The sequence below is a fragment of the Myxocyprinus asiaticus genome, chromosome 31, assembly GCF_019703515.2.
Source record: "Myxocyprinus asiaticus isolate MX2 ecotype Aquarium Trade chromosome 31, UBuf_Myxa_2, whole genome shotgun sequence".
Classification (NCBI taxonomy): domain Eukaryota; kingdom Metazoa; phylum Chordata; class Actinopteri; order Cypriniformes; family Catostomidae; genus Myxocyprinus; species Myxocyprinus asiaticus.
This window is the reverse complement of record NC_059374.1, coordinates 42,025,225-42,043,952: the sequence shown is the minus strand read 5'-3', so window position 1 is coordinate 42,043,952 and position 18,728 is coordinate 42,025,225. Positions and strand designations below refer to the sequence as shown.

At 38.4% G+C, this 18,728-nt stretch overlaps 2 protein-coding genes across 2 annotated transcripts in view; both read left to right on the top strand.

Annotated features, from left to right (window-relative positions):
• LOC127422594 (interleukin-1 receptor accessory protein-like) overlaps positions 1-13,553 on the top strand; it is a 35,983-nt gene extending 22,430 nt beyond the window's left edge. The window contains exons 6-12 of the mRNA XM_051666254.1: positions 2,110-2,281; positions 2,985-3,056; positions 6,368-6,500; positions 6,584-6,732; positions 8,841-8,984; positions 9,196-9,339; positions 13,152-13,553. Coding sequence (XP_051522214.1) covers positions 2,110-2,281; positions 2,985-3,056; positions 6,368-6,500; positions 6,584-6,732; positions 8,841-8,984; positions 9,196-9,339; positions 13,152-13,546 — 1,209 coding nt within the window. The 3' untranslated portion in view covers positions 13,547-13,553. The remainder of the gene's footprint in view (positions 1-2,109; positions 2,282-2,984; positions 3,057-6,367; positions 6,501-6,583; positions 6,733-8,840; positions 8,985-9,195; positions 9,340-13,151) is intronic.
• A 3,089-nt stretch (positions 13,554-16,642) lies between these two features.
• The window catches only part of LOC127422623 (uncharacterized), a 2,988-nt gene continuing 902 nt past the window's right edge, over positions 16,643-18,728 (top strand). Inside the window, exons 1-2 of the mRNA XM_051666368.1 lie at positions 16,643-16,779; positions 18,716-18,728. The exon at positions 18,716-18,728 is cut by the window's right edge and continues 902 nt beyond it. Coding sequence (XP_051522328.1) covers positions 16,710-16,779; positions 18,716-18,728 — 83 coding nt within the window. The 5' untranslated portion in view covers positions 16,643-16,709. The remainder of the gene's footprint in view (positions 16,780-18,715) is intronic.

Here is an 18,728-nt window from a genome sequence, read left to right as displayed (position 1 = left end):
CCGGTTGCTAGGGAGGATAGAGTCACATGGGGTAACCTCCTCATGGTCACTTTACATTGAAAATAAAATACAAAAACAACTATAAACACAAATCACACAATAACCAAAACAGTAGAAAATGAAAACAAGCATAAAAAAGACAGCACTCAGAGTCCATCCAGTATTAAAAGCCATTAAAAGTTTTTAAACGTGATTTGTGAAGTGTAGGATCTAATCTCAAGAGGTAGACCATTCCACAACCTCAGACCAGCAACTGAAAAAGCCCGATCCCCTCTGAGATTTAAGCATGATCTGGAAACAGTCAGTAGAAATTGATTGGCCAATCTTAATGATCTACATGAATAATGCAAATGTATAAGCTCAGTGAGGTAACAGGAGCTGGTATTGAGTTCTATACTGTACCGGTAACCAATGTGGTGAAGCCAATACCGGTCCCTTCTCTTAGTATTAGTGAGCAGCCTAGCAGACGCTTTTTGGACTAGCTGCAACTGTGACATAGATGACTGACTAGTCCCTAAGAAAAGGGCATTGCAGTAGTCGAGGCGGGAAGAGATAAAGGCATGTACAACTTTCTCCAGATCACCGAATAACAAAATTTATTTCATTTTGGCAATGGCTCTTAGTTGATAAAAAGTGGCTCTTAGTTTGTCAAATTTTAGTGCTGAAACCCAGATTATTCACTTGGCTTTGCAGATGAGCGGCCCATGGCCCTAAGCCACTGGTAATATCTACATCACATACATCAGATCCAAAGATAATGATCTCTGTTTTCTTCTCATTTAACTGGAGAAGATTTTGACCCAGCCAACCTTTAACCTCTTCTAAACATAACAACAACAAATTAAAAGAACTATTCACTCCAGGCTGCAGGGGGAGATATATTTGTGTATCATCTGCATAGAAGTGGTAAGATATATATCATATTTCTTAAAACTAATTTGTTAGTTAACATGCCAAAAAATATGATTTATAAGCTTGAATTCCACCGGGTCAAAATTGACCCGCGAATGCAAAAGGTGTATGCACGCAATTGGAGGGTTAAGCTCAATCGACAGCATTTGCAGCATATTGTTGATTACCACAAAAAAGTATATCGACTCGTCCCTCCTTTTCTTTTAAAAAGCAAAAATGGAGGTTCCAGTGAGACACTTACAATGGAAGTCAATGGGGTCAATTTTTCAAAGGTTTAAAGGCAGAAATGTGAAGCTTATAATTTTATAAAATCACTTACTTTAATTCTTCTGTTAAAACTCATGCTGTATAGTTGTTTAAATTTACATTTTTATGGTCAGGCAGGAACCGGACGAACCATCAAAATAATGTGTAATGAAACAAAAAGACACAAAACACAAGCACACACACAGCAGCTGCATGTGGCTCTCTCTCTCCCAAACTGCCGCATCTGGCTCGGCCTTATCCCTCTCCTCGGCTGATTAGCCCGATTGGGGGCCAGGTGTGTGGACTCACGGCCTGGCCCTCCTCTTCATCACACTCCTCCCTCCTTTGCCTCAGGCTGGGGAACCCCCGGCATGACGTACATCCCGCCCCCCCCCCCCCCCCCCCCCCCAGCCACGCCTGCCGACAGGCTTTCCCCGCCTTTCGAGACCTGGGAGGGAGACAAGGGGAGGGAAAAGAAGAAAGGGAAAGGGCAAGGCGGAGCGACAGTGATAAAGAGAATGAGGAGAGAGAGAAAAAAAATTGCTCGCCGGTTCCCCGACACACCTCCACCTTCTGGTGGATGACAGCCGCTCCTCCCCAGGCGGACCTGAGCGAGTCCTCCGACCCCTGGTGGATGGAATGCCCCTCTGCGTTCTGGCGGCCGGTAGCGAGCCCCTCCGACACAAAACACAAACACACACATGGCAGCTGCGTGTGGCTCTCTCTCTCCCGAACTGCCGCATCCAGCTCGCCTTTATCCCTCTCCTCGGCTGATTAGCCTGATTGGGGGCCGGCCTTGCGGACTCACGGCCCGGCCCCGCCCTCCTCCTCGTCATAGTCACTTTACAGGAGTTTTTAAATGTGAAAGTGTGAAAGTGTCTAGTGTTTTTTATCTACATTCATAAACATGAAGTTTCATCCACCGCTCTCTTTCTTACTCTCTCTCTGTAGTGGTGCAGGACTGATGGCTTTTGGTTTACAATGGACAGAGAGCTGAAAGGTGATGATGTCGTGATCTACAGGATGTTGGATCCCTACGCTGGTGTCTACACATGTGTGGTTTCATACCAGATGAACGGACGCATGCTCAATTTCACACGCACACTAAACGTCACAGCTGTTGGTAAAGGGATAACTCCTCTTCTCACCTCATCTTGTTTTGCTCTTCTCTTAAAATTGTTAATTTTATTTAAAGCAACTCTGGTGCATTTTTTTGTGGAGACCTGGCTGGAGTCACTCAGCATGCCCTGGATTCAAACTCACGACTCCAGGGGTGATAGTCAGCGTCAATACTCGCTGAGTTACCCAGTATATATTGTACAGAGTAAACAATGAGAATTTTTTCATTGCAGTGTATATTGTTCAATTAAAGGAATATTTTCAACCCCAGAGTCATGCAGAGACATGCTGTGTCAAGCTTAAGAAATGGCTTAAAATGTTGACATTTATTGTTAAAAGTTAGCTGAAGTTTGATAACGCTACTAACTGGAGCCGGATATGACGAAATGCATATTGCGATTAACGTCTATTATGTTTATTTTTATTTCCCCATTGGCATATAGGACTTTTTTTTTTTTTTTGATTTCTCTGTCAATAAGACTTCATTTCTGGTGTAATTTTGCTTTCCAAGTAAATGTATCTTGTTTTAAGGATGTTTTAGATATTTTTACTGGAAAACATGAAAAAAATACTGAATAAGATCATGTTTTTGTGCGGTGTTGGAATTGACCTTTGACATTGCCATTGGAAGCACTGCCAGTGGGGCTACCGGAGCACATTATTGGATCATCATAAACACACTTTCTCTGTCTCTTTCTCTCCTGTAGTTGCTGATATTGGCAATAAAGAGCCCCTTATTTTGAATCCTGCTAAAGATCAGATCTACTCCGTCACTCTGGGTGAGTGGGACTGGGTTCTTTCATGTTTTTTTACATGCTTGTTGTTAGGTGAAATGTTTCCATGGATCTTGTGGTTGCTGGGTAGACCCTGAGAGACCCAGCGTATCAGAATTGCAACGTTTGTTTACAGCAGTTAAACAAGATGTATTTTTTTATTATTAAAAATGGTGAAAAACTACACTCAACCAGGGGTTAAATTGGTATTTTGGAGGTGGGGTAACCCTAAAAATTGTTATTCTGCTAGTTATGCTGATTATGTCATTTGAATTGAAAGTTTTTATATTAAATTTAGGATTGTCAGGGCCTGGTTATCTCAGTGAGTATTGATGCTGACCACCACCCCTGGAGTCACGAGTTTGAATCCAGGGCGTGCTGAGTGACTCCAGCCAGGTCTCCTAAGCAACCAAATTGGCCCGGTTGCTAGGGAGGGTAGAGTCACATGGGGTAACCTCCTCGTGGTCGCTATAATGTGGTTCTCGCTCTCGGTGGGGCGCGTGGCGAGTTGTGTGTGGATGCCGTGGAGAATAGCGTGAAGCCTCCACACGTGCTATGTCTCCGCGGTAACACGCTCAACAAGCCACGTGATAAGAAGCGCGGATTGACGGTCTCAGACGTGGAGGCAACTGAGGTTTGTCCTCTGTCACCCGGATTGAGGCGAATCACTACGCTACCACGAGGACTTAGAGTGCATTGGGAATTGGGCATTCTAAATTGGGGAGAAAAAATAAAATAAATAAATAAATAAATACAAATGTTGAATTGTCGATTTAACACATTAATTATGTATGATTACTTATATGAAAAATTACGCAAATTTTAAAAATCAAATTATTAATTATTATTAATCGTGCCCTCGATCCATATGTGAATTCCACAATAAGGAATGCTCTGACCATAGGACCAATTCAAGCTGCATGTACAGGCCTGCAGTAGGGGGCAGTCAGCGCTCCAGCTATACAGGCAACACACCTCGTCAGACAAACTAGAGCAACATGCAGCACATAATTCCACAGATAGACGTCTGTTTCTACGTTTCAAACTAAATTTTACTTGACACATCCTAAAAACACAACGCTTATGACTAAAGATGCAGAAAACGATTTAAACGTGTTGCAGTTGTAGTACATGTTGTATTTTGGCTTCGCTATACACAATGCATAATTTAAATTCATTTAAACTGAAAAATAAAATCTCAGTTCTGGAGACTCTGGGCTATCATTAAAGTGTTAAACTTTCAACGCACATAGTCATGTGACAACATGGCGCTGACCACAGCGGAGAAACGGCAACAAAACTTCTGTACATCTGGTAAGAAACCGAATTAATATTTAACATTTAAAACTGTTTAATGAGTCAAAAGATTATAGTCTGTAGTTTCATTCGCTATGCCATTTTTAAAAAAAACGCCACACTGCTAGAAATCCTATATTTACTGTGCATTATCACATTGAGAATAAATGGGTTCATCTAAAAGCTGAAAATGTTGCTTTCAGAGGGTTTATATGGAGTTAGGATGAAAATAAGGTGCATTTCAAACTGTTCTGAGACCAGTGCAGACAGACAGCACACTGGAGGTTAAGTCATTCACTAAATAGGGAGCAAGGGAGCATCCTATAGCTCTCTATGCAGTTAAGTGCATTCACTCCTAAAATCTGATCAAAAGTTCAGTTTCAGGCTGCAGATGATGTTTGGATCACTCAACATGTTTGACAGACATGTGACAATGATAATCAGTACATAGATTCAGAATTTATAATGTATCATTTTATTTGAACATGATTGACAGTGATTGGATGATGCTGGACATTACTTTGAATCAGAATTAATTATGCTAATTTCTGATGTAATGTCTGTAACATCTCAAAAACATGAATAACCAGCACTCCTGGAAACATAAACAATTTGATTAAAAAAAATTAGACTTTCTATAGCTTAGTGTGTATTTAAAATGTCATAACTTAGTCCCGCTGTCCACATATGAGGACAGCAATTTTTAGGAAAACCATTTGCTCTATAATGTTTTTATTTGATTTTTTTGCACATTTTTTTTAAGGGCTACTAATTACAAATCAAAAAGGGAAATGGAAAATGCACAGCAGTCACGCTCGGGTCTCAGGAGGTTAAAGTCACTTTTGTATTGTAGAAAATAAAAATGCTTAACTTGTCTGTTGCCACAATATAACTATATGATGTATTTAAATTATCTGAATTATAATATTTATTATAATGTACATATATTTATAAAATATGTATAATTATTTGAATTATTATATACTAAATTAAGTTTATTTGGGGGCCATCTCAGTAAATATTGACATTAATTGTGATTTATTTGATGAAATTTTTATTGTTTTTTTTTTTTTTTTTTCCCAATTTGGAATGCCCAATTCCCAGTGTGCTCTATGTCCTTGTGGTGGCGTAGTGACTCGCCTCAATCCGGGTGGTGGAGGACAAATTTCAGTTGCCTCTGTGTCTGAGACCGTCAATCCGCGCATCTTATCACGTGGCTTGTTGAGCACGTTACCGTGGAGATGTAGCGCGTGTGGAGGCTTCACACTATTCTCCATGGCACCCACACACAACTCACCACGCACCCCACTGAGAGCGAGAACCATGTTATAGCGACCACGAGGAGGTTAACCCATGTGACTCTACCCTCCCTAGCAACCAGGCCAATTTGGTTGCTTAGGAGACCTGGCTGGAGTCACTCAGCACACCCTGGATTTGAACTTGAGACTCCAGGGATGGTAGCCATTGTCTTTACCACTGAGCTACCCAGGCCCCCGATTTATTCACATTAATTAATCGGCACATCATGTAATTAATTCAGTTAAATATTTTAATTGATTGACAGCCCTAATTAAATTATAATGTTTAATAATATCTGCCATCTATGCAGGGGCGCGCTGTCTCGTGCTGTTCTACTGTGCCGATCTCGAGTATGCCACCTCGACCATCGTTGGCAAATTAAACAAAATTTTTTTTGTGCAAGCATACTCGATAAAAGGAGACGCAATGTGTGAAATGCATAAAACAAAAACTGGATCGTACAAGAAATGGAATCAGTTGACAAACAAGCTGATAGTTGTTTTTTTTTTTCTTTTTCTTTTTTTAATCAAAAGTGCCGTAATGGAACCGGAACCAAGCCGGCCCAATTTAGCCCCTGCACACAACTGTAGCAGACACTGTGAACTGAATCACAACAGTTTTGATGGGAAAAAAATTGCATATTAAAACTCTGAGAAACTTGCAGTTCTTGGACTTAGTTTCTGCATTACGCATGATTAGACGGTGTTGTGTTGCTGTTTCAGGTGGAAGGGCGGAACTGTCCTGTCGAGTAAAGCTGCCTTACCTAAATGACGAAAAGCAAGAGATTTGGTGGACTATTGATAACAAAACTGTGGAACAACTCGCCGACTCACGATTCACCTCACCGGAGGCTGAGTACAGACCGCAGTATACATCTCTCACTTTCTCTGGCTGTCTCTTGTGTGTTTCATTGAATGTGTGTGTGTTTGTGTTTTCAGGTTTGTGTCTGGATATTATGGTGATCAGATAAAAGAGAGGTTCCTGTACGTGATGGATTTCTCAGCTGATGACCTGCAGAGAGAGTTTCAATGCTCCGCCAGAAACAGTCGCGGCTTCAACACCAGTAGAGCTGTACTCAAAGCAGAACGTAAACACACACACACAAATGCACACAGATTCAGATTCATATAGCTTTACTCACATGGTTCAAAACAGCCCTACATTGCAAAAGCATTTGTAAAAATATATATGTAAAGATGAGTTAAAATAAAAGCAGCCATTTGTTTTATTATTTACCCACATTTTAAAGGGACAGTTCACCCAGAAATCTAAACATTCTCTCATCATTTACTCACCCTCATGCCATCCCAGATTTATGACTTTCTTTCTTTCAGCAGAACACAAATGAAGATTTTTAGAAGAATATCTCAGCTCTGTAGGTCCATACAATGCAAGTGAATGGTGGCCAGAACTTTGAAGCTCCATAAAGCACATAAAGGCAGCATAAAAGTAATCCATAAGACTCCAGTGGTTTAATCCAGTCTTCTGAAACTATCTAATCAGTTTTAGGTGAGAAAAGACTAGTTATTTTTTGGAACCCTTTCAACTTAAATATTGTTGTAATTTGTAAACAAACAATGATAATATTAATAAATAATAATTATTATTATTATTATTGACTATTATTCATGTGGCTCGTTGTGCATGACACCGCGGAGACTCACAGCATGTGGAGGCTCATGCTACTCTCCGTGATTCACGCACAACTTACCACATGCCACATTGAGAGCAAGAACCCCTTATCGCGACCACGAGGAGGTTACTCCATGTGACTCTACCCTCCCTAGCAACCGGGCCAATTTGGTTGCTTAGGAGACCTGACTGGAGTCACTCAGCACGCCCTGGATTCGAACTCGCGACTCCAGGGGTGGTAGTCAGCGTCAGTACTCGCTGAGCTACTCAGGCCCCATGCACCTTTAACTTTAAAACACTTAAGCTTTTATTTTGACGGTCTGAACACTACAGCAAGTCATGTAAGTGTCTGTATGTAGGCTAGTTCACAGTAGTTTAATTCACTTCTTGTTCAAATTCTGGTTAAATGCTCCTCTGGTGCAATTCTAAATGCAATGATAAGTGAACCAAACTATTGAGCATCTACATCTGAGATGTTGTTTGTGACTAGCGCTGAAATATGAAAATAGCCGCAAGCTCTGAGGGCTGAAAATAGCTGTGACCACCTCACCAGTCTGCGCGTGTTATGTATGTGTGTCAACAGAGCAGTGGCATTCACTAAAACGCACTGCACATGTATACTGTATATTTACTTATTAAATGCAGCCTTTTACATTTCACAAAGCTGTTGCATGACTTTAAGTGGCTTTGAATAAAATGCACGAGTCATATGGACTACTTTAATGGTACTTTTATGGTGCTTTTATGTCATTTTTGGAGCTTGACAGTAACATGACTAACACACAGTATTAGATTTGGATCGGGCTCGTCAGACCGACACCCGATCCGTCTAAAAACGTAAATATCAGAGCCGATACCGATCCAGGTATTGGATTGGTGCATCCCTAGAAAAGACCAAAATATAACTAAATTTTTCACTATTACCGGTAATCCTGACATCAGCAGTCTCCTTGGAGATCATTATTTCAAGCTCGATTACACTTCCTAGTGCTTGACGTATGCGCAGAGCACTAGATGATGCTAGGAAGTCTAATTGATACTATGTTTTTATAATATTTTGGTTTATTCTCACCCAAAATCAATTTGAATGCTTCTGAAGACATGGATTTAACCACTGGAGTATTATGGATTACTTCTATGCTGCCTTTATGTGCTTTTTGGTGCTTCAAAGTTCTGGCCACCATTCACTTGTATTGTATGGACCTACAGAGCTGAAATATTCTTCTAAAAATCTTCATTTGTGTTCAGCAGAAGAAAGAAAGTCATACACGTCTGGGATAGCATGAGGGTGAGTATATGATGTGAGAATTTTCAATTTTGGGTGAATTGTTCCTTTAAGCAATTAATGCATTTTACACACATTTTAAGAACACATTTAGCTTTTAATTTTTTATTCTCTTAAAATTGAAGCATTTTTTGTTCAGCGGATTTTTTCTGTTCGGCTAAAATTGACCAGTGAAATATCACACTATTGTTCACATAGTCTAAAGGGAGGTTTTGCCAGATTTAGCCGTAATATTTTTCTTGTGTGTACGTACAGTCTTTTTTTTTATGTGTGTGTAGTGTATGTCCCCACTCTGGAGTTGGGTTGTGGGTTAGGTGTGACTCTTGCCCTCATGTTGATGATGTTTGTCATCTATCACGTGTTCTGGCTTGAACTTCTGCTGCTGTACCGCTCCTGGTTTGGATCTGATGAGAGCTACACAGGTGAGACATCTGCACTTTTCCATCCAATCCATGGCTATCAAGCTCCAAAAATGAATGAACACCATACAAGTATCCTAAAAGTAGTTCGTAAAACTCATGCACTATATTCCAAGTCTTCTGAAGCCATACACCCAAATTTACAGAATTTTTCCCCCTGAGTTATTGGGCCAAATCAAGTCATAACCATCCCTTTCTGTCTGTCTATCTTTAGATGATAAGAAGTATGACGTGTACATCTCGTACGCCCGGAACAGTGAAGAGGAAGAGTTTGTGCTGTCCACGTTGCGTCGAGTTCTGGAGACAGAATTCGGTTACTCTGTTTGTATATTCGACCGGGACAGTCTCCCAGGAGGGAGTGAGTACAACAGATGTGTATTTGCATCAGTGTCAGAAATTAACCTTTACAATAACGGGCAATATTTGATTTTCATGCTTGGATTGAATTGAATATTCTCAATCTGAATCATATGGGCTGTTAATTTAGAGTAGCTAAAAAAAGTAGCTTAAATGTAGCTCTAAATAATGCACAAGATATCATTACACAATAAACGCTCTAATAGAACACATTTGCAATAATTATGCAGTCTCTTATGCCGCTGTTTCAATGTCTCAGACATTCACATGCAACTGTCTCATTTCACCTCCTAGTGGCAGTCATGATCAATTTAAACTTGCTTGCAATGGATTGCATTTGTTGCAAAAGAGGAAGCACACAAATCGAGAGCATGCAGTCCCTTGAGACACATAGAAAAACCAAAAACCTTGAAAGAACCGTAATAAGGTTGTTGGTTTTGTGATGTTGTTTTCTTAAACTTCAAAATGACATTACTGTGTAATCACTTAAAACCCTAATAAGTTGACTTTACTCAGTTGAATTGAGTAACGGTTTCTCCAAAACTTGTGTAGTTAAGTTCACTTAACTTGGTGATCATATAGAATGAACTTAACTATTTAAGTAAACTCAGGTTTGCTATTTAAATGTTGTTGTTTCTACTTAACATGGTCCAACTTGGACACAGATCACCCTAATGATGACATCACACAAAACAACTAAAGAATACTACAAAAGAGCTAAAACCTCTTATTAATTCTTAATAACAACTATTTAAATGCCCCCTTATGTTCCCTTTGACCAAGCAAAACCCAAGGAATTATGGGTATTCCTCATAGCCTCCGTTTTGCACTCAAAAGTTTTAGTTATAAACATTAATCGTACAAGTTAGAGGAACATAGATATTTGAGTTATAAGCCTAAAACTTGACATTTCAAGTAATGTTTAATTAAATTTTTGCCGATCTACTTCCACGAGACTGAGCCATTGGATTAGCCACGCCCCCTCTTTCCAAAACCCGCACTCCAAAAATACCAAATGAGTTTTATTGAGACCGACATCGTGTAGAAAGGGTTGTTAAAACAACAGCAGCAAAATAGCGCCCTCAACTGACAACTGTTATGAACAACATGGCAAAAAAATGGCATTAAGCCTCAATAATTTGCTGCAACTATAATACTATGAGAATGTGCAAAATCATGTACAGCACCTTTTATTGTTGTTATTATTATGATTACTTTTATTATAGTTATTATTATTATTATGGAATCATTTATTATTATTATTGTTATTATACTAATTCAGCAAATAGGGTTTTTGAAGGTTTTGCATGTGCAGAAATAAATGACAAATGTACACATGTAATTACACATTTAATACATAAGCCTTTTGTGATATACTGTATTTGCAATGTAAATGAGCATTTCTGACGTCCTCATTCATAACTGTCCAATCTGCCGAAGTAGCATGTGTTTAAAATAGAGTTTTGGACAAAAGCTGTTGATATTTCTCACTGCTTATTGTTTTGAATGGGAAACATCACATCCGGTCAGGCGGTCGATATGGTCTAGTCGCACAAGCTGAAATATTTCAACTAGAGCTGTTAACTGATACAAATATTTCAATCTAATTAATTACATAATTTGCTGATGTAATTAATTGAATTAATCACAATGAATCACAATATCAAATATCAGTATTTGATACTCAATATACATTTTGAAAATAATTATAAATATTATATATAGTAAATATAATAATTCAGATAATTGATTAAGCATTTATTATATAATGCAAAAAGTGGCTAAAATATAATTTGGTTAATTTCCATATCATTAAACATAATCACTGGCCTACAGAGATGTTTTTAGGATGCGTTTTGCGTTCCGTCTGTACACAAGCGTACATACACATCAGACGGACACTTTGGAGCATCTCGGTGTGGTTGCGTTGCATTTTACTGGTTTCCAGTGTCTCTAGCCATACTGTAAATGCTGCATTTTTATGGACACTTTGTCAAGATAAAAGTAGTTTGAAACGTAAAAAAAAATGTGTCTCGAGACTCCTGCACTCCCTCCGTCCAGTAGAGTCTGTACAGCTGGAGTTGCGCCTACTGCCCCCTGCAGATTGAGAAACGCTAAAACATGGAGCTGGCACTTCATGCCCGAATTGCTTTATTGTTAGGAAAATTTTTTATTACGCTGCCGTGATTAATTGCGTCAATTTTTTTATGCATTATTTTTCCATATAAACAATTGCACTGAGTTAACGCGTTGAAATGACAGCTTTGATTTCAATGCATTCAGAGCTCAAATCGGATCCGATCATTCTGCATTCACAAATTGCGGCTTCAAAATGGGGCGCTATATCGCGAAAAACGTTTACGCTTTAAATGTTAAAGTCTCCGTATACAGAAGTCAGGCATATGAGGTATCATTTGAAAGCTTAGAATCTGTACTTTTCAGAGACAACCATCACTTCTGCATTTATGTTTCTTAAAATAACAAAATAATGCCTCAAAATATTCACTTTGAAAATTAGCGCCCCCTTGAGGTAATGAGGTAGAAATATTTATATGAGGTCCTTCACATAGCACCTAAATGGACAAGTCATATATCAAATGAAAGCTCTCATTCTCAGGATTGTACTGTACAGTTTATTTTGTTGCCCTGATACCACAGTTCAAAAGATTTTCAAAAGAATCACAAAGTGAAATATGATTTCTGTAAGTCATCAAATACAAACGTCTCATTTACACTCTGATAACTGCTGCTGTAAGCCCCAAATAGCCAAAAACTTTATATCTGCTTTTACCTTAGGGAGTCTTCTAAACAATGAGCCATTGTTTACTTGTCTGTGAGCTTGCTTAGCTGAATAATCCAATGTTATATCTTAGATGTCCAGAACAAAATATGCCATCAAGAAGGAAAAGCATGCTAAACAAATCCCGAGAAAAATATTTGTTTGACTATTGATGATACATTTTTATACATCATCGCAAATCGGAGGATCTCAGCTTTCTAATGACACCTAGATTGAGCCTCTAGTCTACTCAGAGGCCGAGATATTCAATAAAATAATGAGGGTGGCGCATTAACTGAAAATTAGACTGAATGTCTATGGACGAGCACATCTGTACATTTCAGATCTGTATATTGTGATGGACTGTGATAGAGTAAAAAAAAAATTTTCTAGTGCTTGCTGCCATCTAGTGGAATAAAATGAGACTTTTCAAAGTAAGGTAGAGTGAACAAAACCAGAATTACATGTTTAAAAGTTAGGACAACAACAACAAAAACACATACAATATTATTTATGAATAATTGGAGTCTTTTTTTATTTTTATTTGGGGGTTTTCTGAAAAATGAGACCAATTTTTTGCAATTAGTCCACAGTATGTGTGAACGGTGAGCTTTTAAATTTGAGTGTGAAAAATTGCGGGCAACAGCCCAAAACTGCACCAGAGTTGTAATCTCAGATCTTATTTTAGTATTTTTCATGAAAAGCCAACACATGTTATCTACACATTCAACAACACTTGTCTCTGAGACGGTGAATACAGATATCTGACAGCTACAGGTCACTACAGTGTCTGCAGAGGCATTAAACATTTACCTAGATAGACCTAAAATAGAAAATTATGAAATATTTCAAATGTTAAAAGTTAAATATGGTAAAATAATTCAAATCAGTTCACTCTTAAAATTCTCCCCTCTTTTATGAAGCATTTTTTGTCATTTTTGCCCTAAGAGCAGGTTAATTTCTGACCCTGGTGTGCATGTTTGGGCATGTCTCTGTGAGTGTGACTGTATTAATGTTTATCTGTGTGTGTGTAGCTATAACAGATGATACACTGAGGTTTGTGAGTCAGAGTCGCAGGCTGGTGGTTGTTGTCAGTCCGTGTAGTGCCGTCCACGGGACGCAGGCCCTGCTTGAGCTGCAGGCCGGGTTAACCAGCATGCTGCATGGTGGCAGCCTCAGGGTGGTTCTGATCCAGTTTAAACCAGTTCGGAGGCAGAGCTGGGTCAAAGAGCTGCGGCGCGCCCGGCTGGCACTGACGCTCATACGCTGGCAGGGAGAGAAATCGGTTCCGCTCTCCTCACGATTCTGGAAACAACTACAACTGGAGCTGCCCATGAGGAGCAACACACACCACACAGACACACACACACCACTGACAGAGAATACACACAACACTGACACACAACTCACAGATATCAAACAGACATGAACTCAAATGCATCCAATACACACACACACACACAAAACACACATCGTGGAAAAGAGAAACGAATAGATCCTTATTCTTCAAGTGCGTTTTAGTGCAGACATATTTTCATGCAGTAGAAGTCTTTTTATTTACAATGTTGCTAATTAATTTTTATACACATTTTTTATAATTGCATTAATTGGGGGGCCTGAGTAGCTCAGCGAGTATTGACGCTGACTACCACACCTGGAGTCGTGAGTTCGAATCCAGGGTGTGCTGAGTGACTCCAGCCAGGTCTCCTAAGCAACCAAATTGGCCCGGTTGCTAGGGAGGGTAGAGTCACATGGGGTAACCTCCTCGTGGTCGTTATAATGTGGTTCGCTCTCGGTGGGGCGCGTGGTGAGTTGTGCGTGGATGCCGCGGAAAATAGCGTGAAGCCTCCACACGCACTATGTCTCCGCGGTAACGCGCTCAACAAGCCACGTGATAAGATGCGTGGATTGACGGTCTCAGACATGGAGGCAACTGAGATTCGTCCTCCGCCACCCGGATTGAGGTGAGTCACTACGCCATCACGAGGACTTAGAGCACTTTGGGAATTGGGCATTCCAGATTGGGGAGAAAAAAAATAATAATAAAGAAAAAAATAATTGCATTAATTGCAGTTGGCTGACTCCAGCTGCAGCGCTACACTGTAAAATGTTTCGTAAAATCAACATAACGTTCTGGCTACAAATATCAGCATTTCATACCACAGTAAAATTACTGTTAAACAAATGACAGTAGTTTACAGCATACAATATAATGACTGTCACTGTAATGTAAAATTCATTATGTTTGTATGCTGTATATGAAATACAGTGTTCTTACAGTACTGGTGCACGAACCAAAGTCAGTATAGGTACAGAATAGTGAACTGCAATTTGTACACGTTACAAAAATAATTAAATATTGAGGTCTTTTATGCAAAAGATGACAATATTTATTGCATAATAATAATATAGAGTTTATGATAATGATGATATCCAAAATAATGATATATAGTAAAACTACAAAAGCACTTCAAATATCATACACTCGTGAATGTTAAAGGAATTCTGTCATTATTTTCTCACCCTCTTGTCATTACATATCAACATGCTGTATTTTTTTTTTTCAGTCAAATACAAAGGAGAATTTTTGAAGAATCATGCAGTTTTGTTTACTTATTTTATTATTATTATTTGTATTTATTTATTTAAAGTGATCATAGTGATAAAGCTTGCTTGGAAGACAGGGAAGGGAGGTGTGTTCAATTGCATTTGTCAGTACTTAAAAAGAAAAGTATCGTATTACTTATTTGAAAAAGTCACTTTTCAAATATCTATTGTATTATGGTGTAATTTTAAAGAGTAACATACGTTAAAGTTGTTACTTTTGAAAAGTACATTGATTATAAAATGTGCATTTCTTGTCAGTTATTATCGCTAACTCTGGTAATGTAAAGTTTTGTAATCTCACTGCAGCTGGAGACAAGTATACCTGGCTGCAGCCTAGAATGGGGTGGGGCAATACATGGGGCGGGGCTACATGTGTCACTCCACCTACAACGTACTCTCATTGGCTCGTTCGTCTTTCATATGTGTACATGATAGGAAATGCGGCAGTAGTTCGTGTAAAAATAGTTTAGCGAAATAACTTTGATTATGGCTCGTGATATGAAATTGTGTTGTACCAAACGGGTCATTGCAAACAAATGTAGTAGGACTGAGTGGCATGGACTGATGAACAAATTAATTGTTTATGTGTCTGTCATTCAAATCTGTAAACCCAAAGTCGTGCAGTTTCCCAAAGCCTTAATATATAATGCACGGTTAGAGAAATGAATTACGAATTATTATTATAAAATGTTAATTCCTTAATATCATTATAGAGTGGAAATAAAAATAAAAGAAACAGCACCATCTGCTTAAATGACATTTTCACTCCAATTCTCATGAAAGTAATAAAGACATAATGATCCTAAATGAATGTACGATAATATCCTAATATGGGAAGACAAAATACAATTAAAGCCCATGTCATTCATTCATTCATACATAAGTAATGTGCGATTGGCAAAGCGAGTGCCATCATGCATTTCCCAGTTTCTGCCATATGTATTAAACAGCTCATCATGAGTGATTCATTTGCATAATCAATAATAGATTAATTCATTGACCAAATTTGCTTTAAATGCATGCCATTGTTTGACTAAGATCTGTATTCTCGTTAATTCCATAAAAGATGTTTCATAGTGTGAAGTTTACTATATCATATCCTGTGTAAATTTAAGGCATCTTTTCCCATTACTCTCTTCTGTTCGCCTTTTGTTACACTGCATTTTAATAATTCAGTCAAAACCAAGGGCGTCGATTTGGCTTGAACACTGGGGGGCTGCAGCGTGAAGCATTTACATGTTTCCATTGATCATTGTAAAAATATTTGGGGGGGTTTGCACTTGCTTGTTTTGATTATGGCATTCTTAAGTATGAGATTGTTGCAGTGCTTTCACCTGTCTGAGTCTTTTGATTTTTCTTTCCTTCTCGCTCCAAAAATGTGTGCAATACTATTGATATACCAAATCCCTATTATCCCTGAAACGGCAATAAATATTTTTTCAGTACGCCAAAAAACAGATGTTACCCTGTGAAACCGCTAAAATCGCTCTTAAACTGTGTCAAATATATTAGAACAGACATCAGTGAAACGAAGTAATAATGATACAAAGTTTTACAAGTTTTCGGTGCTGTGAGTGTAAATTTCAACTTACAAGTACACATACTTATTGTACAAGTACTCAAATCCAAATATGCAAGCTCTCGAATTTCGCTACTGATTTACCTTCATATTGACGCATCAACAATGACCATATCTTCTACCATGTATGCCTATGAAAGATGAACCAGCTAATGAGAGTAAGTTATGGGCGTAGCGACACATGTAGCCCCGCCCCATTCTGCGGGCTGCAGCCAGGTCCTTCTCGCTGGAGATGAGATTTTTTAGGTGTGTAACTGTGCATCAGCAAGAGAGTAGAGTCCTGTTGGAAATAATGTTGACCAGAAACCAGATATGTTTTTGTTCCTTGTGTCATTAATTAGGGGTCAAGCACCGATGATGCGTCTGTTCGTTTTCTTATTATTATTCTTCTTCTGGCTGGGAGTCAATGGCAGCCCATAGAACCCTTTGGAGGAAAGTTGTGAAATTTGGCACACTGATAGAGGACAGTCTTAGAGGTAACTGTCCCAAATTTGGGGTATCTAACTCAAACCCTCTAGAGCCACCAACAGTTCAAAGTTAAGTTGCACACATGTTTCGGCCTATAACTTTTGAATCGTAAGGCCTAATCTGATTCCTTGGGTCATGCTGAGTCCCAATAAGTCACCACACTGACCACAACACATACATTTGGTAATAGCGCCACCTATTGGTCAAAAGTTATAATGAACCACTTTTCTTATAATCAGTGTTGTCCAATCATACTTCATTACATGCCGTTAGTGTGCTTGGCACCGTAAATGCTGCTTGCCACTCTATTTAATTCATATTGTGTAACACACATCAAGATCTGCTCATTTATACATCTCATTTTATTATCTGTATGTTTATTTGTAATGTTTTTATCGTTATTGTCATTCAGCACTGTTTTGAATCTTTTCTGATCATGTCATGTACAGTATGTACTATGTTCTGTGATTATATTTTTAGAAAATTCAAGTTTTAATTTTATGGTTACATCCAGTTCTTCCATTTCATCATTTCTTTCATTCATTCATTAAAAAAAAAAAAAAAATTGTAATCCAGTTTTAATTACACACTGAGTCAGTGTACACAGAGGAAATTACTATATTGCTATCTGAAGTTTAGAGAAACAGTTTTAAAGCACGAAACCTTCATATTTATTTGATTTAAGCGGAATATAAACACACAAACAAGTACTGTATACTTATAGTAAGACTAATACATACAGTTTTGCATAACACGTACAGATATACACATATGCAGTATTTATCAGTTCAAAATTCAGACACTCACAGCTACATGATGAAACACGACTGTGAGTCCAGACAACTCATTTAATACTGCAGCAAAGATTCCCTCGTCAAAACCTGGAAGGGTTCAAGTCTGTGTGCTTTTCAAACACACCTTGAAAGGTTTGCGCATTTCCTTTGAGTGATCAGTGATTGGAGGAAGTGAAAAATCTTAACCAATCACAGACTGTCTTTCTTATTTGCTCCAGTGAATCATTTTGTCCACGTGTTTACTAATTTAGAGTCGAGAGATGACAGTCAGCATTTGTTCAGGGCTATGTTTGCAATACAGAACTACTCATACTATATTTGCAGCATGTATAAATGGTTTTATTTGCATGCAGTACTTGTATGATCTATGCATTTTGCCAAAATGTGCGTTAAACAACCAGAGCACACTGTGTGATATTGCATCCTACAATGCAATGCGACTCTGCATTTCCAAAGTGTCGACTTCAATCAGAATGCCAAAAGATAAGACAGTTTTACACAAAATTAGCTAAATTATTAATTACCTAAATAAAGTATTTATGTTCTTAAACTGGAACGCCACCTGCTAATTTAAACATGCAACATAATATGGTCATCTGACAACAACGATTGAAAGATCTTTCATTGCATTCTGCATATCATTAAAAAAATACTCTGCAGTAAACAGTATTTGCAGCGGATGCAATAAGCAGCATGCTAGTTCTTTCATTCCAGTTCATATTTTCAGGGATAAAAGCCCTCATGTTTCCAGAAGTATTTTTCCATTTATCTTCTCCATTTGAAATAAAATAGAAGACATCATTACTCTCTTGTTTTAACGATATACAATATCCCATGTTAACATTAGCTAACATTGCCTAGCTAGCACCATAAACTCACTACAACGATGCATGCAGCGACTATTCTGATTGGAGAGTCATGCTTCAGGATTATGGGTAGTGTAGTAGTTCACCAGGAATTCAGCACGAGTCTCAAACACGCAGACAATCTCAGAGTTCATGGTAGGTCTTTGTTTATATATGTTTATTTTAAATTATTTCATGATAGATATGGCATTTTTACTTCATGAACCCTTCTGTTGAGCTCCATTTGTTGGTATGAAGTTAAGAGCGCTGTTCTGGCATCTAACGTTTGTTTTTGTCTCTCTCAGATCTGTTGGAGTC